This window comes from Chenopodium album, chromosome 20, assembly GCF_948465745.1.
Source record: "Chenopodium album chromosome 20, dcCheAlbu1.1, whole genome shotgun sequence".
NCBI classification, from domain to species: Eukaryota; Viridiplantae; Streptophyta; class Magnoliopsida; order Caryophyllales; family Amaranthaceae; genus Chenopodium; species Chenopodium album.
The window spans coordinates 28643480-28671052 of NC_137853.1; the positions used below are offsets into that span (position 1 = coordinate 28643480).

The following is a 27573-nucleotide window of genomic DNA, read 5'->3' on the forward strand; positions in this document are numbered from 1 at the left end:
GTTTTCGTTTGATGGCTGAAGTGGGGTATTGACGTATTGTGTGTATTTTTATTATTAAGTAATAAGTTTATTTTCGGAAAAATGAAAATAAATAATCTCACCCGCTCAATCTTTTCAAAACAATCCCGTTCTTTCAATTATTCTAAAATAATCACATCTTTTAACTTTTGACATAAATCTTCTTTAAATGATCCTTGATCGTTACTAGTTTTCTTAAGTTCGTTGCCTCGTGTCAACTATTAAGAGGTCTATTTCATTTTTAATTTGAATGGCCAAACGACCACCCCACCCCGACCCCTGCACCAGCAGGCTTAACGACCACCCCTGAAACCCCATCCTCGTCTCCCCTTTCTTCGAGGTGGTGCATAAATGGTGTTGCTTTGGGGATGAGGTTTTTTGCAATGTAGGTCCTAACACTAAAAAAAGCCATATTATCAGTTCAATAGTAATTTTGTTCGGGACTGCAATGGTTGTCAAGTTTTCAAATACGCCTACAACAAATCATTAGACCGTTTCTCTGAAAATATTGTATATTTCGGCAATATAGAAGGGAAATGTACCACATTGCAAGATCTATACAACGATTGTAGCTGTGATGAAAAACACTTTTATTTGATTCAATTTTATGTATTTTTAATTAAGATTTCATTTATAGATGTACGAGTATGACTTGCTAACGAATTGATTTGTATATATAAAAAAAAGTGTTTTTAAGTTTGTTAATATTGATTATAGGATAGTATGAGCTAAGTGATGTTTTGCCATGGTAGCGATTTAGTGATCACATTCGAGGTACATACACGTATAGAGAATATTTCAATACATACGTATAGCATCATGTTAGGAATGATTTATTTGGTATCGAGAATAATTTATTTAGTATCAAGTATGTAGTTTCATATGGTAGGATTGGTTTGTATGTTTGGGATTGGTTGAATTGTGAATGGAGATATTGTATGATGATTTAATTATGTTATTCCAAGCATATTGGCCGAGTAAGAATATGTTATATATGAGCCTTGACACTCGTTGAGCATGGGCCATGATTTTATTTTAAGGTATGAAAATGAGCATGTTTAATTAAACTAAGGGGTCGTTTGGTTCGCATAGGGTAAATAGAATGGGATAAACAAAGGGATTCGATCAAAGAGAATGGAATGAAACTCATTCCATATAGGCATATAGCATGTTGTTCACGAACACCACCACACAACGTTAACCCCCTTTTCCTTCACTTTCCCACTTCTCCAGCTACCCCACCGCCCAACCACCACCTTGTCGGCATCCCCAGAGTCGCACCTCCACCACCCCTCCCCTCCCCGAAAAACCTCCACCCGCTCACAAACCCTAATTATCCATCATCTCAAACCCCACAAAAACCCTAATTATCCGAATTCGCTCATTGGTTTTCCGGGAAAGGAGATGTTTTCGAGGGGAAGGGAGGGATGAGGGTGGTGCGACAACCTCAGGCTAGGGGTAGGGGAGGTGTGGTGGCAAGGTGGTGGATGTGCAGTGAGGGTAGGGTAGAAGGGTGGTGGCTAATGTAGGCATGGTGGTGCAATGGTGGCTAAGGAAAGGGAATGGAAAAGTCTAGGGGGGAGGGGGTGGGAATCAATGTAGAGGGATTTTGAGTGAACTCAAAAATAAATGGATAAAGAGAATGATTAAAAGTGACAAATAAATAACAACAAAGGGAATGGGGCCTGTTCATTCCCTTTCCCTTGATTATTAACCACAACCAAACGGCCTCTAATAGTTAATTTCGTTGAAATATTAAGAAAGAATTTTGGCATGGTTCATATAATTTTTATTGATGTCTTTATGCATGCGAAATTGAGTTAAATTAAAGAGGGTGCTAATGCACAATTAATGAACTAATTTATTTAGCATCTTTGGACACGAAGTAGAGGATTTTAGGTGCATTTTGTAAGGTCGATTGCCTTTCTTACCAATTCTTAGATTTCTCTTAACCAAAGTGTATGGTTCGGGTATAGTCATTTCGGGTTTCAGGTCAGGTTGGGTCATTGCGGGTCAGTTAACATTCGGGTCAAGTATTGGTTAGGTTGGGTCATTTCGGGCATGATTCGGGTAGGTATCGGGTTGGGTCAATTTTGGGTCGGGTCATTTCAAGTCACACTATTTTCTAGTCATATTCAGGTCGGGTCAAAATCAGGTCAGGTCATGCTTGGTTTGTTTCATTTGTGGATTAAGCTTAAATCAATAATTTTATATTTTATTGTTATAATAAGAACTATCAATTCGATTTATAAGCTTAGCTTCAGTTGAAGATGAACAATTTGAATTATTTTTGGCACCAAACATTTTTAGTTCAATTATGAAGTAATTTTAGTTCAGGACATTTCGAATTTGGGTCTGTTCGAATTAATTTCGAGTACCGGGTTTGCTCGGGTTAATTTCAGGTCGGGTATGAGTAGGGTCAAGTCATTTTCAGGTCGATGATTTTGGGTCAATTTCGGGTCATGGATCGAGTCATCAGGTCAGGTCAGAATTGTCAGGTTTAGGTAGTTTGTTATCTTAAAAAAAAGGAAGGCTAGAGAATTTCTATTGGAAACTTCGGCAATTAAGCCCATATTGGAATTTCCGTAACATCAGACTCTGAAGCTATGAAGGCGATGAAGCCCGGGGACCAAGGTTGGATTGAATTTTATCAATGTTGAATCCTAATTAATACCCCAAATGATTTTATTGGTGATAAGGGAAGGAGTGTAATTCATCAATGTTGAGTTGAATATATGTCTGAAGTCTCTGAACATCAAAAATCTTTAAGCTCTCCTGTGTGTTGACGTGCTTTGCAGCTTGAGGGCGTCCCTAACTTCAAGCCATAACACTAAAAAACTGTTGCACCCAGCACCCAAACAAGGGAGATAAGAAGCTGGGGTTGATCATCTAAAGTTTCTGAACATTAATAATCTTCATCATTCAATTAGTAAACTGCCTTTTAGTGTAACTAGTAAATTCTAGTTGGTATCTACCTTTGCCTCACTTTTCTTTTCAATGTTACGAGCATTTCTTGGTCTCAACTAAGTTGAGTCCACTTTGGACTCAACTAAGGGTAAATTAGTAAATTTCCCTTACCTTTGTTGTTTTATCTGAGTAAACCTAAAGGACTGGTGGGGCCCAAGCAAGCAGAGGAAGCAGCAGGTAAATGAATTAAAAAAAAGGGAGTAAAAGGGAAGAGAGAGAGTTAACAAAAGAAAGTTGAAACAAAAAGGGAAGAGAGAGAACTTCTTTTAGAAAAGAGGAAACACGAGAAGAGTGATAAAAAAGAAGTGTGAGAAAGAAGGGAAATGCAGCACGTTGATTGAGAAAGAGAGCGAAGAAGACGACGGTTTCCGGTGAAGGGTGAATGTTGTGTCGATGGAGAAGGACGACCAACACTTAATTCCGGTGAATCTCCTCCGTAATTGTAAGTTTTTGTACATGTAATTTCGAAGTTAGGGTTTATGGGATTTGGGTAATTTGGGGGAATTTGAGTAATTTTGTCTTCTATTATGCGTGTTTATGCTATATTATGCGTGTTTATGCTAGTTTTTTTAAGGAATTTGATAGTATATAGTTGTTTATGCTAGTTTTTTTAGGAATTTGAGTATATAGTTGTTTCTGCTAGTTTTTTTTAGGAATTTGATAGTATGTAGTTTATAGTTGTTTATAGTTGTTTATGCTATTTTTTTTAGGAATTTGATAGTATCTCCTCCGTATAGTATATAGTTGTTTTTTATGCTAGTTTTTTTAGGAATTTGAGTAATTTTGTCTCCTATTATGCGTGTTTATGCTATATTGTTGTTTCAAATGGAGTGGTGTCTTGAAATTTGAGGGAAAATTGTTGTTGTCGTAAAATGGTGGACAGTGGTATTAAAATAGACTATTTTAGAAGGCTTGATCTGAGTATAACCCAAATTCATGTTGAAGTAAGTGATATGCAATTTGATTAGTAATTTTTTTGGGGTTTCTCGGACTCTTGGTTCTGATTGTTATAATAATAATAGTACCCTTTATTCCCATTACCAAATTCAATTTTTTGTTATACTACATGGATTTTTTTTTTTGGTTGGTAGTGCCTTTTTTTTTTGTTGAATATGTAATTAAAGTTACTCATGTGTTTTTGCACCATTAATAATGTGGTTGGTACATATAATTATGTGGTTGGTACATATAATTATGTTGTTGGTATGGTACATGTAATTATGTTGTGTTGGTATGGTAATGCGGTTGGTACATATAATTATGTTGTTGGTATGGTACATGTTATGTTGTTGGTATGGTAAAGTGTACCATCAACAACGCTTGTAATCATAGCTTGTATATGTTCTGAATTATATTTCGAAAAATAGTAAAGAAAAGTTTATATGAGATTATGTATGTTGGAATCATAACTAGTTTGTTGAGTTTTTCTTATGTTGTTTTTTATTAGGCGGGGTGAATCAAAAACTTAGATATTCTATTAGATGCCAGTGTTTGTCTTATTTGTGTATTTGTGTTTTGTCGTCCTAAAACATCTAAATGGCTTGTGTGTGTGTGTGTCAAACAACCGCAGCCATGGTGTTTAAGAAAGGCGACTCTTCAATTGGACCACGAAGTAGCATTGGGGTGAGTAAATTGGATAGTGATATATTTTATTGGTATTATGTGTAATTTTAACCTGTTAGTTAGTCTCTTAGGGTGCAACTTTATTGATTTGTTTGTGTATTCGCAGGCTAGCGTCCGTGAGATAATGAGGGATCAACCTGCTTCTTCGAGCAATCCCGCTAATCGCAAAAGGAAGTAGAAGGAAATAACTTTGGAGCCGGAAGCAGATGTTCTTTATGATGATGATGATGATAGTGAGTCCGGCAGTGAGGATGATTTTTCTCAAGATGAGGATTATGTCACTACTAGTGAGGATGTTATATTCGATGATGATGAAGCTATTCCGGTCCGGCGAAGACGCATTCCAGATGTCCAGGAAACGCGGAGTGGTGTTGCTCGGAAAAAATCTGTTGTACTACCACCTAGGGCACCAAAGGCAACATCTAAGCCACGACCAAGGGCACCACCTACGGCATCTGCCGCCCCACTGTTGTCTAGTAGCAGGAAGCGGGTCGAAGTTCCTGTACACCCACACCAGTTGATAAGCGAGGTGTGTGTGAACTACCTTTACATTATTGTTTGTTTGTTTCTGCGCTAATTGCTGATTTTTGTTAGAAAGTAAATGTGTGGACGCATTTATTTGCTACTTTTGTTATTGAATTGCTTGTAAATGTCAGAGCTTATTTGTGTTAGGCAAGAGCCAGCTTATCAAATGAGTAGTTTTTTTTTTTATTTTTTTATTTGAGGGAATATCAAATGAGTAGTTAGCTCAAAGCAATGATACCAAAAAAGGTGGAGAAAAGGAAGATTAAACAAAGAAAAATAAAAGAAATAAAAGAAACATACTTGAACTTTATCATGCTTTGATTTGCCAATAATACACCAGAACAAGATAATTTTACAGCATAATAATTCATCTTGTGAGGGGACATGTGGAGAGGGTGCCAAATGTGGACAGCATAATAATTCATCTTAATAAGACCTACCAATGAAAGACAGCTTGCATAATTCATCTTAACAAGACCTCTGGAAGGTTAGGATGTGGACCTATAGTTTTTCTGTCAACCTTCCAAAACCCTTTAACCTTTTTTTACTTGCACCACCCTGCCAGATTCTTGGACTTAAGTTAATGAGATTTTTCTATGTAAGAAAAACCGGAAAATGCTACTTGGACATCCAATTCTGATAGATCAAATCCAATATATTGAGAATCTGCTAACTAGTTCAAAACAGTGTCTCATTTGTTTGTTATTCTTCTAGTCAGTTGGCCCTGTTTTTTTTTTTTTTAAGACCATTATAACTTCCTTTCTCTCCTTAGCTATTATCCCTAGCCATCTATCATTATAGTACATATATTCTGGCTCTCACTTAAAAATGATCGACAACGTTTATGTATTAGTTATTCTATGCGCACAATGCTTGAAAAGAGTGAATTTTTTAAAGAGATGAAGTTGGCGGTCACAATTCACAAACAGTTGCTAATGCAAATAGAGGAACTCACATCTAAAAAAAAAAGTTATGAGAAACAGAAACACCCCACTGAATTTAAAATGCCCTTATTTTACCATTATTATGGTATCAGTAAAATTTAATGATCATCATTCATAGAGGAATTATGAAAGGCGTGTATATACAGATTATCAGGAGACTTTCACCTGATCTTGCACATTAAGCTACAAGATAAGCCATCTCTGAACCAGATCAGACTCCCCTCCCCTGCTCATCCTTTGTAGTGCTATCAACCAGATCAGACTCCCCTGCTCATCCTTTATGTGATAGCTTAATCTCTTTATTAATATCCACATTTTACTGAACTTTTAGTTCTGCTAATAGAGTATTGAGCCTAGTGTAATTGAATTAGCTCATATAACTGTTGCAGGAAGAAGGAATTTATCCACAAGGTTTGCAACCACATGATTTTCAACCACAAGGGTTTCAACAACAAGGGTTTCAACCTCAAGGCTTTCCACCGCAAGGATTTCAACCACAAGCACAAGCTTTTCAGCAACATGGTTTCCAGTTTCCAAGTTTTCAGTCCCAAGATTTTCGGCCACAAGTGTTTCAGCCACAAGGCCAAGGTGTTCAGTCTCAAGGTCAAATGGTGAAAGAAAAAGGCATAGTTGTTGTTACACAAAAAACTTACTGTTCTGGGAAGGTATAAAGTTAATTTTGTTTTTCTTCAACAATCTTATGATCTTTTTAGGGGGCTTTGTGTTATTAATGACGCATTTGTAATTTTTTTGTTCTAGTCCGCAAACTTCATGTGCAGAGTTGACGCAATGGGTGGATTGTTGGAAAAGTTGAAAGAGGATAAGAATAGGTGTGCGATAATCGAAAGATGTGGCTTCGGTGACCTTTTCCATGTCATTAAGTTGAAGAATGGAAAGTTTTGTCGGGGGTTTGCTTATTGGCTGATGAGTAGGGTTGATGGTCACACTGAACTTTTTGAAATGGGCGACGGAAGGCAGGTGCCGCTCTGCCCTACACAATGGCGTTGCATCTTTAATCTTCCTGCCGGAAGTAAGGACCTTCCAAGGAAAGTAAGTGATGGTGGTTTGGCATTTGAAGAAAAATATGCTTACGTACTTAAAAAATTATATGGTGTTAAAGATAAGAATGGTAGGTGTGGAATGTCTGTGGACCTGGCTGTTGAGAAAATTCTGACAATGCCCGTTATTACGAGGAAGGACCAAGATGATTTCATGATTGGTTTTTTGGTAGCGATGATGGGGGGGCTGATATGCCCGACTACTGGAGGAAAACATTTGGCAGCTTCCCTAGGTCCTCCAGTTTGTGTTGGAGTGGAAGCACGGGATTATGATTGGTGCACTTTGGCGCATGAGTGGCTCATGACATGTGCTAGGGACTTTGCTGTTAGGTTTGAACCTTCTGGTTATGCTGCAGGGGCGGGTGGATGTTCTCTTTTTCTCATGGTAAGTTATCATATCTTTAACGAGAGTGTGTTTCCGACTAATATCCTTTCTCCACCTGTCTAGTATGACATGGGAGGGACATTAGTTACTCCACTCATGTCTAAAACCTTGATTATGTGCCTACAAATTATCCCATGACATTCAAAGTAGCGACAATCACAGTACGCTTCATGTCTCTCTGTGTTGTACAAAACAGTGTAGTCCTTCAACCGACCTTTAAGAGGAGTCTCCTTCTTTTTTTTCTTGCAATATATCCATACACGGTCTGAGAACACATACTCCTCCTCTTTATGTGACACCGACTTCTTTGATACAAGAGTAACATATGCGACTCGGTTGCATTGGTTTTGCACTTCTACAAGCTTTGCATCCGTGTACAACTTCTGAAATTTACGTTCCAGCCCAAATTCTGATATCAATGGCCTCACAAAACGTGTACAGTTTGCATCCGCTTCCTTCTCATAGTTTGCTCGGCTTTCCATCGCCTTACAATAACTAGGAGCAAACTCACATAGTCGGGTGTGCCTTTTAATATAACCATCAAAAAAGCTATTTATGCTCTCAACCCTCTGAGTTGTCTGCATTCCTGCCCAAAACACACCTTTCACATATGCGGGAATCCACATCTCTCGTTCCTCGTATAGGCCTATCCAAATAAATATGGCATTTTAACAATTAACATACCCTTTAACCATCAAATGAAGTCCTATAACTCAACATTTAACAGGAGATTGGAGATATGCAAAGTTTTGGGACGGAACATAACTAGGGAACTTGTATCTATGAATCACATCTAAGATACCTGTCTAGTCCAATGGGTAGAGACTCTCATATGCACAAAGAAAACACCATCTTTTAGCTTAATGTGATAAAAATCAGTCTAAAATGAGATATCTATCTTTCTTTTCAAAGTTTGTAACATGTTTGAAAATGGAATTGCACAAATGTGTTGGTAAATTACGATGTTTAATACGTGAGATGGTAAAAGACGATGAAGAAGAGAGAATTCCGTTTTTTACTAATAAAACTAAGATTGATGCTACGGTTATAGATGATGATCTTCTAAGAAAGAAAGGAAAAACTAGAAAGAGGAAAAAAATTCTTAGTTATCTATGTTGATATTTATAATACAGTATAAGGAAAAAACTAGAAAGAGGAAAAAACATAACCTATGTTGGTATTTATCATACAGTATAAGGTAATTAACAATTATCTTAGTTATAATGTAGAATAGGAGTATGTTATGATCGGGTCGGCCTCATAAACAAACTATCAAAAGTATCAATTTCATGTGACTTTTTTGTACCAGCAAGCTATCTAACAACTCGGTAAAAACACAAATCCTATAAACAAATCAGGGAGTAAGAACCCGAAGAAACAATTTTCAGACTAAAATATTTTCAGACTTTATTTCATCATCCAAAACAATTTCATCAACCAAACAATTTCATCACACTAAAATGCGTGATGACTGAATTTCATCATGCATAATAAATGCTGAATGAATTTCTTAACAAAGCATACAGAAAATAAAATACCATGCAAACAATCTGAATTTCTTAATCATACAAAAAATAAAATACCATCAGCATTAAGCAAAAACATGAATACTAACAAAGCTATTATTACAGTAGGCAAACGCACCTTCCAGCACTCGTAGCACTCATACTCTTCTAGCTTGAATTTTTTGACAACTTCCCACCAAGAATCAACAAACTCCTCTGGAGTAATGCTATTGTAGATGACACGTTGCAATTCCTCTTTAACATCTTCGTAATTAGCAATAGCACCAAGTTTGGTACCAAACTTCTTCATGATGTGCCACAAACACCACCGATGGCGTGTTTGCGGCATTGGGAACACCGATCTTATTGCCTTCCTCATTGCAGGGTCCTGATCTGTCATGATTGCAGCAGGGGGCTTTCCACCCATACAAGAAACCCACGTCTTGAATAGCCACTCAAACGTCTCGGCATTCTCATGGGAAACCAAAGCACATCCAAGTAGGATTGTCTGACCATGGTGATTCACCCAACAAAGTTTGAAAAAGGGAGCTTATACTGGTTTGTCAAGTATGTTGAATCGAAGCAGACAACATCTCCAAAATACTGAAACGCCTCCCTACTCCGGGCATCAACCCACATGATGTCTTTCAATCTCCCCTTTTCATCAAGGCGATGCATGTGAAAAATTTTTTGATTATCTGCAGTCATTTTATCAAAATACTCCAACATAGCCGCAGCATCACCATTTTTTAACTTCAACCTCCTCTTTCTATTCACCAAATTATGAATATCTTTTTTCGCGAATCCCACATTCTCCACACCATGTCTTTGTCCCGCCAAGTTGTTAAATATTTGACCTACCGGGGCGCCAGATGCATGGTCAGTTTCAATCCTTTGCTCCAAATGTTTAGTGATTTTTTCCTTCCTATACATTGCAATGTGTCTTGACAGCTCGGGACTAACTGTGTGATTGTGATTATTCAATACTTTCTTGATCTGCCACCCACTTTCATCGTTGCCTTGCCCATACATCATAACTAGGCAGTTGCATTTTTTACTCTTCTTCTTCATAGATGGCTCATTATAAACCACAACCCTCTTCCCATTAACCCTCTTCCTGTATGCTGTCATACCGTAACACTCACACTTTCAAACATAAGTGCTATAAGATCTTGTCTTCCCACCACCTATATGCACAACACCAAATCCCTCTTGCTTCCCATAACTACGATAATAATTATTCAAGTCATCCCAAGTACTAAACTCCATTCCTACTTCTGGGGGTACTACTCCTCCCACTACACATCTACCTAAACTTTCTAAGCTTGCATTATATAAATCCACACTACATTCGTTCTCGGTAGTGGTACATTCAGCAGGGGGGTCTTTATTCAAGTCAAACCCCCCCCCCCTACATCATTATTCAAATCGTCAATATTCAAATCATCATTCAAATCAAAATGATCACTTTCATCACTATCAGAACTACTATATGAGCTGCAGCTAAGGTATGTGCCCCCTTGTGTATCATGGTTTTGGAGCACAACATTACACTCCTAACCAAACCAAAGAACAAAATTCATGAACACATATTCTTCAATCATAATAAACCAAGAAAAGAACACCACAACAAGATCAACACAACTCATGAAACAGCAAATATTAGACAATTCCTCCTGATATTTCATGCATGGTTGTTGGTATTACCAGTACGTACCATTAACCATGTAGATGGTATACAAACGTTAACGTGTACTTTGATTACACCATATACATTGATACCAACCTAATATACATTGATACCAACCTCATATACACTTTGATTGTTCCTACATAATGGTATGGTCTGAATTGTTCCTACATGTAGATAATATGGTTGCATAAAAACATGATAACTAACTAAAAATGAAATACAAATTAATCAATTACTGAAAATTATACTTGTTCACGCATGTTGATCAATTTCACTATATTGTTCAATTCCTCATTTCTCAACAACATACAAATATCACAATTCTCAGCATTACAATTTATCAAAACATTCTCTATATCTAATAGTTCAGCAAACCAAATTACCATAATCAAAATCAATTACAATATTTGGAAAACAAAAAAAAACCAAATCAAAATAATAACTTACCTCAATCATCTCAGTGTCTTTGTTTCCCGAATTACAAAAATCCACTCCCCTACAAACCCGCACCTAATCCTCTTCTATTTCAGATCCAAAGTTGCAGCTCACTCAATTTTTACAAATTAATTACTCCAATAATAAGAGCTTCTCTCAAAATTTAGGCCTAATCTTCTACTATTTCAGATCCACAGTTGCAGCTGGCTCAATTTTCAGAAATTAATTACTCACAAAATATAAGAGCTTCTCTTCTCTGAAATTTTGGGACAGTACAACCCTTTGGAGCTTCAATTTATTGTTTTGTGTTTTTCTATTTGCTTTGGGTGGGGGGATAGGGGAGGGAACCCCATTAATTATTTCACAAAAATTTGGGAGGGAAAAAATTGGGGAAAATTTTGGGCATTTTTTTGCCCGCCATTGATTCAGGCTTGTGGCTGGTGAAATTTTGGGGAGGACAACATAAGAGTACCAAGTGGTCCCTTTCTCTTTTTTCAGCTATTTTGTTTCATTATGCCTTTTTCATTTTCTTTCTTTTTTTTTTCTTCTAGTTGAGTCCACTTGGACTCAACTTAGTTGAGACCAAGCATTTCCCGTTATGAGCATTTCTGCACAGTTTGTGCCAAAATCTATTATCAGAGTTTGTAGAGGTACTTTTTTATAGACAATTTGCTCATAAAATTCTGTTATCTTAGTCCATCTTATTATTTCTTATAGTGTGACCAGACCCCTTTTCTGGCCTCCACAAATGCAAGCATTATACCGCATAAATCAAGGTTACATAAGGAACACTTGGGAGTTCATCAACCAGCTTTTGCTAAGAGTATTTTGCGGAGTACCACACAAGCACATTAATACAGTTCGCTTGGGGAGGGGGAGGGGGAGAGAGGGGCAGGGTGACTGAGGGGTAAGGGGAGGAAAAACAAAGTGTTGTTCAGTTTGACATTATGGATTCACAGAGAATTTTAAACATAATGCTGGTTAAAAACAGAACAGGAAGGCCATCCCAGAAATTCAGAAAAAATATCAGCAAAGTCTAGATTCAAGATGCTGGCATAATCTGTATTCTCTGGTAAAACTTTCAGAAAATTTGTGGTGAAAGTCAGTACGTCACTTTAGACACCTAAAAATGTCTCCCCAAAACCAAACCCGATGATGAGCACCTTTTCACCGCCACTATTGGTCGGGTTCAGTATTTAATCCCGAGAGTGCTTAAAAATCATATTTAATTAAATTCATATTTTTGAACAGTCCATGGATTAGTCTTGATGTTTGGTAAAAGCATAGTTTTAATTTCAGCCCAAAACCTCTTTCTTATTATATTGTTTTATTTATTTTTGGCCCAAACCTTTTATTTATTTCTTTTTACTTATTTTCTTATTTTAGCCCAATATTAATAAATCAGAAAATGGCCCGAAATTATCAATCGACACTTAAATTGCTGAATGAAATTAGGGTTAAAATGTATTTAGACGGAAAAGTGGGCTGGAAATTCTCGCGCCACGGCAGGAATCTACCGCGTCACGGGAAACTCTCCCGTCTGACGGTGAGAATTCCCGTAACACGGGAAGTTTGCTGTGACACGAGAATTTCTGTGTCCTTTCCGCGTAAACCCTAATGCGTTTTCTTCCCCCGTTTGCTAAAAACATCCCGCGTCACACAAAAGTTGCACCGTGTCACGGGAATCATTCCCGTCTGACGGTGGAACTTCCCGTGTCATGGTACAGTTTGCCGTGTCGCGGGATACTTTTTTAGGGTTTTTATCTTTTTAGGGTTCCGTGTGTTCCCTCAGCACATTTTTTCTATAAATACCCCCTCATTTCTGATGTACGGGGCATCAATTAACTCTCTCATTTCTCTTCTGTGCTTTAGCCTAAACACTAGCCTACCTTTCTCTCTTTCAAAATACCTTCCTTAAGCACTCCAAGGAGTCCGTACTTTACCCGAGGTTCTATCCTTAAACCACGGTGTGAAAGGTAGAATTGTTTGAGGGTTTGGCCCCAAATCAACTCTATTTAATTTAATTTAATTCCATTTTAATTATTGTTTAATTAATTTTCCTTGAAGTTACTAACGCGTTTATTGTTTTTATAGTAGCAATCAAACAAAATCAAAGTAAAGAATCATGTTCCTTTTATTTCTATTATTTTTCTAACGATTTTATATTGTTGGATTTATTGCTATATTGCTTCCAATATTAATGTTTATTTATTCTTTATTTATGATCACCATATTGCATGTTAAAGGGAATATGTAATTGAATATCACGACTAATAGGATAATTTGGACAACCGGTTTAGGTTCCTTTAATCTTGTTGTTTAATCAAGTGATCACCAATATTTTAGAATAATGTGTGCATTAATATTCAACCAATTTAGCATAATAATAGTTTGGAGCGAATTGAATCTTTGTTTGCATGCCTTTGAGTTCGTAGGAATACTTTTCATAATAAGAATCGAGTAGAGGCCAATACGGGCGAATGTGACTCCATGACTCACTTCGTACCATCATCCCCGATCCTCCTTTCGTGGTTCCGAACTATATGGAGTTAGTAATCTCATGGATTATGAATGGGGTGTAACCTTCACGGGTCAATAGTTGTTGCCTTTCGTTGTCCCTTTTCGTGGTTGCCTTTTATGATCCGTGAACGGTTTACAATTTCCTTAAAAACTTGTTGGCGGCTCCCTACTTTCCTTGTCCCTAATCGTGTCCCTAATCGTATATGTCAATTCCCACTTCCTATGAGTGCCAAGCATATTCACCACATGCTTTTACTTAGGCGCACTTCGAACGACGCCTACAGTCACTTGAGAGTTACCTCGCTTCACCAACGTCAACTATGAGGGGTTCATATCATCTATAATTGGTCCTTGCAAGTAATTGTCTAACAGCAGCAAAACGGACCAATTGCTTATTCTCAAATAAGTCATTCTGATAAAAACGGAAGAAATTGTATCAAATGGTCTACAAACAAGTTCAAATTAATGAGCTGATGGATGACTGAAACATTGTTTGTAGACAAGTAGACAACTTGACTAAAAATCTGCAGCTAAATATGCATAGGACTTCTAGAATCATTCACTAAGTTTAGCGTAGAGGCTAGAAATCTGACTGAAGTTTCACCAGGAAACGTGGGAAAATATTGCTGCTAGACTGCCAAAAGGGATGGCATTGGAAGTTCAAACATGTGTTAGTCACAAAGTGCTTCACTTGTAGTTAGCCTTATACAAGCAAAGGTTACCTATATGGATGAATGATGCAGACCTAATTAATTTGTTACGTACGACGGAGGAGTGGCAAATGTAATTTTTCACAAAAGATCTAAAACAAAGAGCTTGTTTAACAATGAGAAAACAGGCAGTCAGGTCATATTCTGAAGGAAAACTACAAAACTAACACTGGCGGTCTCTTTTAGGATTCTAATAAAAAATTCCACCAGAATACTTAGCTTCAATGATTCAAGCTGTTCAACCATGGTAAATATGAGTGCCTATTACCATTTAAAAATGTATATCCTTGCAGGTGGTTGTTCATCATATAGTATTATGCTAGTATTATGCTATAAATTTTTACAACGTTGTCACATTGACTGTCCTCATGCATCAATTGAAGCTAGAAGATATCAAAGAAAACCGTCAGTGTAAATGAGCAAATAAATGAACTGATGGAGAACTTAAACAATCAATTTTAGAGAGCTCGGCTAAAAATTTCAGCACAGGACGCCCAAGAGTTCTAATATTAACTAGAGATTAGGGAGGCAAATGAATGTTCACAAAAGCTTATCACATGAGAACATCTATTGTCAACTACATAACTTCTCATGTCAAGATCTGACAAGTTTTTGCCTATTACTGACCTAAATCATGTAAAGAGCAAGTCATAAGCAACTTTACTAGCTCCGAGACAAAGTAATTTAGTAGCTTCTAGCTTGATAATTTTCATAGGAGTAAAAAAACACAGAATGTTTCCAAACATTCTACATATGCCAAAGACTTGCCAGAGTGAATGCATACAGCCATTAGCATACTGTAATACCGACTTACAAATACAAATATTACCAAACCTAGGAACAAAATATAAATAGATGAACATCAACCAGTGAAGGTGCATTACAAAAGTTATCAAGTATAAGCTAAAAGCTCAAGACTAATATTAAATAGGTTGAGTAAATACCAGAGTGAATGCATACAGCCATTAGCATACTCAGATCCCTCACTCTCTTATTTTCTTTATCCTCATCGAGCTTGACTGAGTTGACTCTTAGAAAGGCGAAACCAGACTCTCAATATAATCCTTTGATTGAATTATGCAGTCATCATTAAGATGAATACCTTCTCGAGAAAACTGTAGAGTTTCATAACTTGGATCGATAACCTTGAGCTGTCCCCCATGGTGTACCAAACACTTACCCGTCTCAGAAAAACCATGGTACATAACATTTACACAATTGAAGGAAAACAATTTCTGCCAAGACTTCCAATCACTAGGATTGTTCAATATCCAAACATCAAGAAGATCATCTGCGGTGTAACAAAGCAACGACAAGCAACCCCTCAAGCGCAATAAACGCACCCTGTAATACCGACTTAGCCAATTCATCGATGGCAATTCCTTTATTTCCTCATTAACCAAATTAAACCCAACAATATGATTGTTTATAAAAGAACAGAAGTATATAGTATCATTGACTAAAAGTGTGTTCCCAAGCACAATCAATTGGAAATGCTTATCTAAATTACTGATTCTTCTCCAAGTCCCAGAACTCAAAGATAACACATGAAAATGAACATAGAAATCTCCAGGAGACGAAAACGAGCCGAAAATCATGTAATCATCATGTAATGGATCATAATAAAACTCACACCCATAATGCATAGCCTTATCGTGACCTACAGGAATCATGATTTTACGAGAACTACGAGTAGCAGGATTCCAAACAAACAAGAATTTAGGGTCTTTCCTCACATAAAAACACACCAAACCATGACAAGAACCCACTAATTCCATAAATGTAAACGGTTCATCTTCATAACACCCATTATCAAATACCAATTGAACGAATTCATTCACATTGCAAGTATTCTCATTATAATCTAATAAGAAGAATTCGTTCTTCCATTCACGATTGTTTTCAGTAAGTACGAGGAATTTCGAATGAGAAGAGGAGAATTTGAGGCGGGATTTTGCAAATTTAGGGGAAGAGATTGAGGAAAACCAGGATTTTGAAACAGATTTGAAGCGAATTAGGGATTTTACCGGAAGTCTTGGAAGAATTTCTTCTAATATGAGGAAGTCTGGGAGATTTGGGATTATTGGCGGAAGACCGTTGGTGAGGTCGTTCATTTTCTCCATCTTCTGATGAAGATTGAGGCGTCGGTGCGGCGGTAAGCGTCGATGATGAGCAGTCGTTTCCGACGGTGTTTATGCCGGATAGAGATGGCAATTTGGATCAATGGGTTGAGGTAACAGCCTAACAGGTGTGGTTTGTAGACGAATCTCTACTTTTCAAAAATTTCGTTTTTATACAAAATTAGGGCAGCTAACGCGCGCGTAGCTAGTCATATCTAGTTTTTCTTCCGGCTTGTCTTAAAATCACAAATTTAGTTACCGGCAAAATTAATGACTAAAAAATATGTACACAACTATATTTATGAGTATAAATATCCAACACAACTAACATTAATGCATGAAAGCAAATAAGTACATAATTAAATATTTCAGAGCGTACAATTGTCCAAACACTATTTATTAAAAAAATTTGTACATATTAATGAGGGTATATTTGTAAATGCACATTTTAAAGGGTATAATTGGCATTACACTATTCATAAGAGTAATTTTCGGGTATAGTTGACATTACACTATTCATAAGAGTAATTTTCTACTTTTTATAAGGTAGGGATACTGTACCTTTATCATTTACGTAGTACCAAGTATTTTTTAATTCATACGAGTAGTATATCTATCAAAATTTTCAAATTCGCCATATAATTTTACAAAAGGAAAAATTGCCCGCAATAATCCGATCTTTTGCCCGCCCGCTGAAAATAATCCCACCTTTGGATTATTTTTTAAAAATCCCACATTTACCCCAAATCCGCTTCCAATGGTCCCAGGTGACCAGTCACCTGTTGAAAAGGTTTTTTTTTTTTTTGGTTTGAAATACACGTGTCACTACATAATTTGTCCAACAATTTTAATAAAAAATGAAAAAAAACCCCTCCACCCCCGCCACACTAGCCCCAGCCATACCCGTCCCAGCTACCCTAAGCCACCACCATCCCCACCTGACCGTAACCCACCACCAAGCCCACCTGAACGCAACCCACCAAACCGAAAAGCCACTCCCAACCGACGCCGACCGGAACCCTAGCCTAACCAACCCCAAAACTCCTTCGAAACCCACCAACCCCATGCCCATTCGAAACCCCACAAACCCAGGTCGGAATCAGGTCGGGGGACAGGTAAGGGGCCGGAATCAGGTCGGGGGACAAGTAAGGGGCCGGAATCGAGACAACAGAAAATGGTTTTCAAGGGTGGAGGAAGGTTGTTGGTGGTTCGGCAATTCGTGGATAAGGGTAAGGGAGGCACCGTGATGGGGGAGGGGGGTAGGGGCAAGGACGCTCGACGCGGCTGAAATTTGGGAAAGGGGAAGGTCGACGCGGCCAGAGGGGGCAGGGGATGTCGGAAAATCCGATATTGGGGGTGGTTGCGAGGCCGGAATAGGGTGATAGAGTGGGCAGGGGAAGTCGAAAAAGTTGGGATTGGTGGCTGGGAATGTCGGCGCGTCGGGAACGGTGGCTGGGAAGGTCGCCGTGTCGGGAATGGTGGCTGGGAAGGTCGCCGCACTGAGAACGGTGGCTGAGAAGGTGGTTTGGCTGGTGGGTGGTTTTAATATTAATTAATTTTTTTAACTTTTTTTTTAAAATTTTTTTTAATTTTATTATTTGGACTCGGGTGTCGACACGTGTCAAGTAACTTGCTAAAGCAAGTTAAGTGACCGGTTGGGATCAATAAAAAAGATCGGGGGGTAAAGGTGGGATTATTTTCAGTGGACGGGCAAAAGGTCGGATTATTGCGAGCAATTTTTCCTTTACAAAAAATGTCACCAAATATCCTTATTAAATTAATTGCGTCATGTGACAGCCTCTAATTGATTCTTATTTAGATAATTACTTATTTCTTTGTTTCAAAAAAAAAAAGATAATTACTTATTGCTAAATACCGCAACGATTTTTATCAAACCGCCAACAAAAATGATGAAGGGACAAAATTACCCTTACTCATCCCCCACTTTGCTTTCTCTCCTAGGTCCATCAAGCCTCAAATTCAACAATAAAGTCATCAACCACCACAACATAAAGCAACAGCTAACACCACCACAACCACGACCACCACCACCACCACCCACTGCACCATCACCGCCCACAACCACCACCACTCACTGCACCATCACCGTCCACAACAACCAAGAGGTTAAGAGGCACCAGATTTTATTTTTGTGTTTCCAAACCACCAACAGCAAGTCAATATGTCAACCGCCATCGGAACAACAACGACCCACCACCTTCCTCGTCGCGCGCGAAGGTGGTTTTTTTTACATTTTCGGCGACCAGAATAACCGGCGCGCTTAATCGGTCACCTAGGATGGTAATCGGTTTCCAGCGTCGGTTGACCACGGTAACCGACACCCAAAATCGGTTTTGCAAGCGCCGATTGACCACGGTTGACGACGTCCAAAACTGGTTACCGTGATGCTGGAGATTTTTTTTTTAAAAAAAAGGATCGGAGGTGATGTGGTTTATTACTTTATTACCTCCGATCATCGCCACCGCTGCCTATACACCATCGACTGTCGCCGCTGCCTTTCCACCTCCGACACACTGCCGCCTCTTGTACATCCACTGTTGTGTTGATGGTGGTTAAGAAGTGGTGGTTGTGGCCCTTATGGGTGATGAGAGAGAAAAAAAATTAAAGAGGAAGATGGGTGGGGGTAAAGTAAGGGGTATTAATGTCCATTCACCTCAAATGTTGGCGGTTTTGATAAAAATTGTTGGCGGTGTTTAACACCCTCCTAAAAAATTGTATGAAAATTATTAAAAAATAAATATCAGCTCGGTCACCCTCCCTGTTCCCAACCTGACCCCACCCTCGTTAGCGCCTCCACCCCGCCCCGCGTCGGTGCAACCCCCTAACCAAGATTCAGGGTGGTTTATGGAGAAGGGGGTTGGGCGCTAGCGGCAGTGTGGGACACGCCACCCCGCTCAAGCAATAAGTCCCTTCTTGGGGTGATGCCACAAGCAAATTAGGAAACCATAAGTTTTCTCCGCTTAAGATATAAGTGATTTATATGGTGTCTTAAGACTGGTTGCTTAGGCTTTTATTATAATAGTTAACTAGAATAGTGCCCGTGCAATGCACGGTTTATAAATTAACTTATTAATTATTAATCTTGTAGGAAAAAAAAACAATGATAAATCAATTAGTAATAAAGGGCTCATTTACTAATGGTCGATGAAAAACAAAGGAATGTAGTTTTTTGAATATCATTTTAAGTTATTAGTATTTTTTTAATGTAATTTGAAATTTTTAATTTTTTTTTCTTTTATATAATTTCATTTTATTAATTTATTTTCTATCTCCCGTAGAAAAATGAAAAAAAAACTATAAAATATTCTTGTCATACCTTCTGCTTCAGTAGCTACAATCTAATACAAAGTATATATTTTACGCATCGTATTCACTAAAATCTTTATTATTATTATTATAAATTTAGCATAAATTTTACTTTAGGTTTGTATATCAAAAGTTTGAAAACTCTATATCTATTAAAAAGTACATTACATAGTATTCTAAGATTAAATAGCTAGAATGGGAAATATTAATTACAGAAATGGAAAGTATATGAATAAACTAAATAATCACAATTATATTATATGAGTTGGTGAATAATTTTTGTATAACTTATAGTAGGTAATTAATAGCATTGGCCGGAAAAAAGGGGTGAAAAAAAAGAAAAGAAAAAAGGATGGAATTTTGGAAGGAAAAAACAGCACCAGAAAATGACACGTGTCATTCCTAGTGTCTTTTTTAGTATTATGTTATTATTGATTTTGCAAGTAGTGGTCAACCTTGCTTTCACCAGGGCTAATGGCAGTCTGATTTGCTGGTGAAAGTCATTCTACCTAGAATGAAGTTAATGTCAGTTATTTTTACCTTGATTTTTCTAGGGATGAGCATGCTTGCTACTTTTACTAGGGAAGAGGGGATTGGAACCTGAATCTTTGTACTTAGCTCCGCTAGGGAGGATGTTTGACCTTGAACACAAATTCTATGGACGGGTGTTAGTTAGCCCCCAATTTTGGTGAGCTCTTCAATTACAATGGAGTTTTAGCTTTTCTCTAGGGATAGAACAATTTGAGCTTGATTTTGGCCTAAAAAAGGTTATGAGACTTTAGCCTTGCATGGGGTTGAGGCCTAAGGTATTAGAAAGCTAGATCCAATAATGGCTTGATGCTCAAACTTGTGTGCGCACTCTAATACATGAATGGTTGTGCTTTGACATGGACAATGCATTAACTTAGCATGGTTCGATTCACTATATGACTTATTGGGACAACTTTGAAAAGACTCTGATAAGTTTTTATCCCGATTGATTTGCTAATTTGATGTGGGAAAAAAAATCAAATCTTGAAATAAATAGTGCTAACTAACTTGAAACTATTTTCCAAATTGGTGTCCATGTAGGATTGAATATTGCAAAAATAAAATAAATTTTAGCTTTAATTTAAGTGTAAAAAAAAATATATAAGAAAACTAAATTAATAATATATCAAAAGGGGTTGTTAATGCTAGCTAGCCACACCATAAGGACATCCCATTGATCCAACAAAAATTCATGGATTTGGATATTTTGAAAAAGTGGTTTTTAGTACTCCCTTCATCCCCAAATGATTTTCCCATTTGTGATAAAACATGGGAATTAAAAAAGTAAAGGAAAAAGTAGTATAAATACATGGAAAAGCTTAATTGATTATAATCCCCTCAAAAAAAGCTTAATTGATCATAAAGTAGATAGATAAATACATGGGAAAGCAAAATTGACCATAAAGTTGAAGGAAAAAGGATTTCTTATTATTTCCAAAGGCCAATAATAAGATTAAAATGTAAAGGGATTGAGGAAGTAATCCATGTGTTTTATTGGCAACCAATAAAATCGGAAAATATACTTACCCATAGATGGTAAAAATAAGAAATGGAAAGTTCATTTTTGGGTGACCAAAATAAAAAATGAAAAAATAATTTGGGGACAAAGGGTATTTATTACATAATTAACGTTAGTATTTTGTTAATTCAACAATTGTAAAATGTGTTTGAAAAGTATAATCACTTATGTGAAAACAATAACTTATAAATCATACCTGATACACTAATTATCATTCATTAATAGTTCATTGAACACAATACATGAACTGCAGAGAAAAGTAATGCACCATTATTTCCTAAACATAGATTGGTTTCAAAAAAAAATAAAAAAAAAATAAAAAAATAAAAATCCTAAACATAGATGATCCCTTAAAAAAAAAAAATCAATGGGATTAAAACTTTTGAGCATCCTATTACCCCTAATTAAATCTAGAATTGATCAAGAAAAAATTTTGTACAATACTTCAGAATTGTAACGTAACAAAAATGATAACCATTTGTATTAAGATAGGAAAAGAACTCTTACAAAAAACGAAAAAATAAAAAATTTGACAAATCTAATGGAATTTGAAGTTAAACACCCACCCAATTAAAAAACCAAGATCAATATTTCTTAAGTGTTCAAATTGTCAGCAACATTCTACAAGGTTACTATATCACATGTACAATATATTAGTAAACGATAATATTAGACAAATTAAATCATTATAGTATTCGAAAATGATGAATAATTTGACAATAGAAACATACATAATAGAGAGTGAGTGCAAATGCAATTCCTTCTAAAACACTAAGAATAGAACTAAAAAATGAGAATGCTATATATACAAACATAGTAGTTCCTACATATTATTAGATGTAAACACATTGCATACTAAAAAAATGAGAATGTTATATATACAAACATATTATTATTGTAGTCCAATAATTTATAATGTAAACATATTGCATATCAAAATTGACAATTAATATAAAATTTGATTTTTCTTAAAAATAATATGATTAATAATTAATAATTAATAATTATTTTTTTTATTTTTTTGAATGAATATGGAGGGGTGATTTCATTAAATAATAATAGTCATTCGGCACTTACAATCATCCCTTAAAAGATCTAAATTCTCAATATAAGAATTAAATACCCCTAAACTAATGGCATCACTTCTGAACTGCTTCTGGATAATTTTAGATGTCTTTGCATCGTTTTTGACGGAGCTCCATTGATGTATAGTCACAAAAGAGATATAACTTGATTAATCATCAAGATCTGCAAATTTGCAAGACGAATCTTCTAAATCTGCATCCCTGCAACACTAAAACCAAATAAACAAACAATACTAAACCCTACATGGAGGGACTGACTAAACCCTACATGGAAGGACTGACTATAACCACCATACTGATGGTGATCTTTATTGGCCAAAAACATTAAATTAAAGAAGAATTTGGGGCTTATCATCGATAAAAATCGATGGCAGCCCCTATGTTTTAATATGGTGGCTATGTAACACCCCAATAATTCTCCCTTTTTCAAACCACTTACTTTAAATAAAATAGTGGAGAAATATTGACATGTTACCGCCACGTGTTAAAAAGTTAAGGCTTTATCAAAGTATCGCAGCGGAAAATCAAACTTAAGTCTTAAAATAACATAGTTTAGAAAACAAATAAGTCAAGCTTACAAATTGGAACCATATAAGGCCCTTATTTAAAACCAAACCAATATTCAAAACCCCAAAACATAATTAAAATAGTAAAACATAAATAAGCTCAACACAAAGAACGAATACTCTCAATCACACCAATCCCTTGACAATATGTGTGTCAAATCCCTGAACTTTACATCATCAAGCTAACCTGTGTAATACTGCTCCCCAATAATACAAGTGTAATAATTGGATCATCACAGGGTCATTGAAAGGCGAAGGCCATGACCAAAGAAAGACACACACAAAAGCACGCAATCAACAAAGCTGAGTACATACAAGCTACAACGTACCAAACCTAGCATGCTCAATTAATTAAAGTAAATAAACATACAACACGAATTCCTTAATCAAGACTCCACACTTAGACAATTTAATTGACTCAACATACTTACTAATTAATTCCAAACACTTGACTCTATATTTAGTTTAATTAATTTAGTTTGGAGTAAGCAATAGACGAGGTTGTCCAATCCACCAAATCATTTTGGTCCCAAATGACCATTTGAAATAAAAGTTTAGCGCGATGCAAGAATGGGCGCGACTCCATTCTCACAAAGTTAGTCTAGGATCCCATCTAAATTTCATTATAAAATAAAATTGTAAATACCAAAAGAGAAGAGGACATGTTGATCAAACAACCCTCGAAAAGCCACGGGCTACCACCGTGTACCCCAACCCATAATTGTCAATACTCTAGAAGTGCACGCTTTCCAGAGTTTTATTGCTCATCCATGTTTCACTTTACGTGATTACAATTTTAATTAATAGCCGACTCATTCAAGAAAACCATACATAACATTCATACATCAATTCACTTTTAATCTTATTTAGGACAATGGTGATCACAACACAAATTGACCCTTTAATTCCATTAAACTTCCAAATTATCCAAAATTGTTGAACATAGTCAACCCACCTAGCCTTTTCGGCTTAATCCACCTTTACTCAACATACTAATAAGTCATGATTGAGTAATAAATAAAATAAATAACAACCTTGTGGAATAATTAATAAATTCATTCCACTTAAACCATTAAATTCCAATCCTTTAATAATCCAAATGTGGTTAACAAACCAATCCAATAAAATATGTTTGTATCAACATTCCATATAAACAATTAATCCAATATAATTCAACATACTTGCACCCATAATTCCATGCAAGCATAATTAATTCACCAAAACATGCCTCATAAACATAAATACATAAATTAATTAAATATATAACTAAACAATTTCCATCCAAGTGTTCTCTAATCATGAAACTAAGTTCTTTCCTTTTGGTACCTAAACATGATACTACTTGCAACGAAGTAGACATGTACGTACCTCGTGTAAACAATCCTTTGCGCCACTTTTAATCACTTAAAAGTCTCATAAGGAAAAATCACCTCCTAGAAAACAACCCATAATCACAAATTAATACTTACAAAAATTTTCAGCAATATAATTTACATCAAAAGTCCTTAAAACTTCATTAAAAACATGTTTTTATGGTTAATTAATCATTATAATATAATAGGAACAAAAGCCCCAAATTAATTGCTCATTAGAACCCTAAAATCCCAATTTGATTAAATTAAAACCCTAGGTTTATAAAATTATAAAATCTGAAAATTTATAACATAATTAAAATCTGAAATTAATAAGTTTAAGTTATCAAAAACATGAATTTGATACTAAAAATATAATCTTTATACTACAAAAACAAAACCCAAAACAAGTACATATAAAATTATACAAAATAATAAAAATAAAAAGGAGGAAGAAGAAGAAGTAGAGGCCACGTGGGCCAGCTGCTGGGCTGGTGGGCCAGCAGGGTCGCCGACGGCGGCGGCAAGGGGGCGGCAGCAGCCAGCAGGTGGCGGAAGCAGGGGTAAGTTATGAGCATGGCTCACGTAGGAAGGAGGAGAAAAAAAAAGAAAAGAAAGGAAAAAAAAAAAGGAAAAAAAAGGAAAAAAAAAAAGAAAAAGGAAAAAAAAAAAAGAAAATAAAGGAAAAATAAAATAAAGAAAATAAAGAGGAGGAAAAATAAGACTAACCTTTTGTGTGGGGAAAAATTTGGGGATGTATGGGGTATTTATAGGAGAGAGAGTGGTGTAGGGTTAGTTTTAAGATTGGGCCTCATAAAATTAATGGGCCAATTAGATAAATGAAATGGCTAGCTTTGTTTAATATGTATGGCATAAATTGTTGAATGGACAATTAAAAATCCTTTTACAACAAAATCAATCATCAACCCAAAAATAATTTGAAACTTTAAAACTTAAATTCCGGAAAAACACATATAAATATTATAAATAAAATAAAAATTCATTTATAATATATTTATAAATATGGGGGATTACAGGCTAAGTTTGTAAGGAGAGAATAGAGAAAATTTTAGGGTTTATCTAATAATTAATTATTAACTCTCTTAGCCATAGGGTTAGTCTCTTCACCTGACTCCTTCTCAGGCTTCTTGGGATTACGATCTTCTCCTTCAGATTCATCGGATGAGATCAGGGAGAATTGAGGGATATCTTAGGTTCTGACCCGTCTCTTCTTACTGCTCTTGACAGATTCGAGCTCCTTGCTCAGTTTTTCCAAGGTTGCTTGATGAGATTGGGATTCAACCTGGAGCAGCTTCAGGTTCTGCTCATGGGTAGCTCTCAACTCTTCCCACAACTGCTCAACAATTTCAGCTATGGTAGGATCTTGATTGGGAGTCTCAACCATGATGAATGAGGAATCAAATAAAATGACTAGGATGATCTAAGTGTGTCCCCACAGACGACGCCAAACTGTTTTAAGCCAAAATATGACCGCTAGATTCGACCATGTTCTAGTAGACAACAACTAGATTAATAAATATGCAAATGATATGACAGTGTAGGTGCAAAGAATAAGGATGAATAACCTACGAAAAAGGAATAAATGGGAAAGGGAAGAAGAGACACAAGATTATGACGTAGAAAACCCCATGAGTGAGGGTTAAAACTGCGGGTGGCGTTGAGTCCACCAATCTATTAGTTTAAGAATTAAGTACAAGTACAACACATGTTTTTTTTTTTTTTTTTTTTTTTTTTTTTTTTTTTTTTTTTATCAAGAATGAATCTGTAATTTAGTGCTAATTGCTAATGGCTATGGAATATAATGCCTAGGGCTCATATCTAGTGTATTTACAATGATTTTCATCTTATTTATAATAGGAGGGCCTTTTGAAGTCTTGTAACAGTTTCTTTGATGATTCCTTAAAAGTAGGACTTAGCTACCAGGTTCAGCTCCGAGATTCATGCCACATTCGTCATGCTCTTACCCATTATCCTTTGACTTGATCTTTGCAAATGGTTAGTTGGAGAGTAGTGGGTAGGGATGACAATCCTCCGACCCTACTCCGCCCCAATCCGAAGTAAAAAATCCGCTCTGAGTCCGAGAAAAAAGTAATCCGATTTCGACTCCGTTAAAATAATCCGACTTCGAGTCGGAGGAGGGTCGGAGTCAGTTCTTGCAAAAACCCCGAGAAAAAAATCTGACTCCGACAAATGTCCGACTCCGAAAGATCGTGGATTTTGATGTGGGTCATGGTGTATTGGGTGTGAGTTTAAAGGCCCAAATAACCCAATTTCTCAAAGTATATTGAATAACGAATAAAAAACCCGGAATCGGGTCGAGGTCGGATTTAGCCTTCGACTTCCTGTAGGGTCCGAGTCGGATTTAGCATAATCCGCTCCGAGTCCGACTCGTTGTCATCCCTAGTAGTGGGAGTGTCCTCCGTGAAAATAGGAGAAGTAGTTTGGCTCCTTGATTTGGTCTTCAACGAATGTGGACTGATTTGTGGTGCAGATATAATTAACATTTCCAATTGACTTATTCTTGGTGAAAAATATCTCCTCCTTGATCGTAGGAAAGCTTATAACAACTTTGACTTGTTCAAACTTGGATTCTCTTAGAATATTCCTTGGAAGTATCTTTATTTCACTTTGTTTAATACCCGAAATCAGATAGCTGATCACGTAGCAATCTATAACTTGCAATCTAACAACCTGCAGACATCCGAATCTGTACTGAAAATTTAGGCACAATAAATTTCCTATTAAAAACCCAATAATTTCGAATTGGTTTTAAATCAGGTCAAATTATGCGAGTTCCGTCACATCTTACAAACCTCGCATACATTTCAAAACAAACAAAAGTAAAAGTTGGAGCACAAACGCATGGGCAAAAAAACGTCACTAATTTAAGTGTTAGTCATTTCCTTACCTATTTTTAACAGCAAGAGGGCTAATTTTCTTATTTTGTGAATTCAAGACAGCCTGGAAGAGTATCTGATTCTCTTCATTATTTCCAAGTTCCAAGAGAATTAAACATGTAAACCCCACAAACAATTAAAGAAATGCAATCTATCTTTTGGAATCACACAATTAGCAAACTTCATTAAAGCCAAATTAAACTTTATATTCTTTTAATAACTCAAAATCCCTTAAATAAAACCCAAAAAAATCCCAGAAAACAAAACAATGGA

At 36.4% G+C, this 27573-nt stretch overlaps 3 protein-coding genes across 3 annotated transcripts; all 3 read right to left on the reverse strand.

The window, feature by feature from the left end:
- Positions 1 to 7579: 7579 nt before the first annotated feature.
- Positions 7580 to 9452, reverse strand: LOC145596980 (protein FAR-RED IMPAIRED RESPONSE 1-like). Its single transcript, XM_081653168.1, has 2 exons — positions 9104 to 9452; positions 7580 to 8166 (listed from the first exon to the last, which is right to left on the reverse strand). The coding sequence occupies exons 1-2, from the start codon at positions 9450 to 9452 to the stop codon at positions 7580 to 7582; spliced, it is 936 nt and encodes a 311-aa protein (XP_081509294.1).
- A 95-nt stretch (positions 9453 to 9547) lies between these two features.
- Positions 9548 to 10156, reverse strand: LOC145596981 (protein FAR-RED IMPAIRED RESPONSE 1-like). Its single transcript, XM_081653169.1, has one exon. The coding sequence runs from the start codon at positions 10154 to 10156 to the stop codon at positions 9548 to 9550; it is 609 nt and encodes a 202-aa protein (XP_081509295.1).
- A 5258-nt stretch (positions 10157 to 15414) lies between these two features.
- Positions 15415 to 16506, reverse strand: LOC145596982 (F-box/kelch-repeat protein At3g23880-like). The gene has a single exon (XM_081653170.1). It carries the CDS (start codon positions 16504 to 16506, stop codon positions 15415 to 15417), a length of 1092 nt encoding a protein of 363 aa, XP_081509296.1.
- Between the last annotated feature and the right edge of the window lie 11067 nt (positions 16507 to 27573).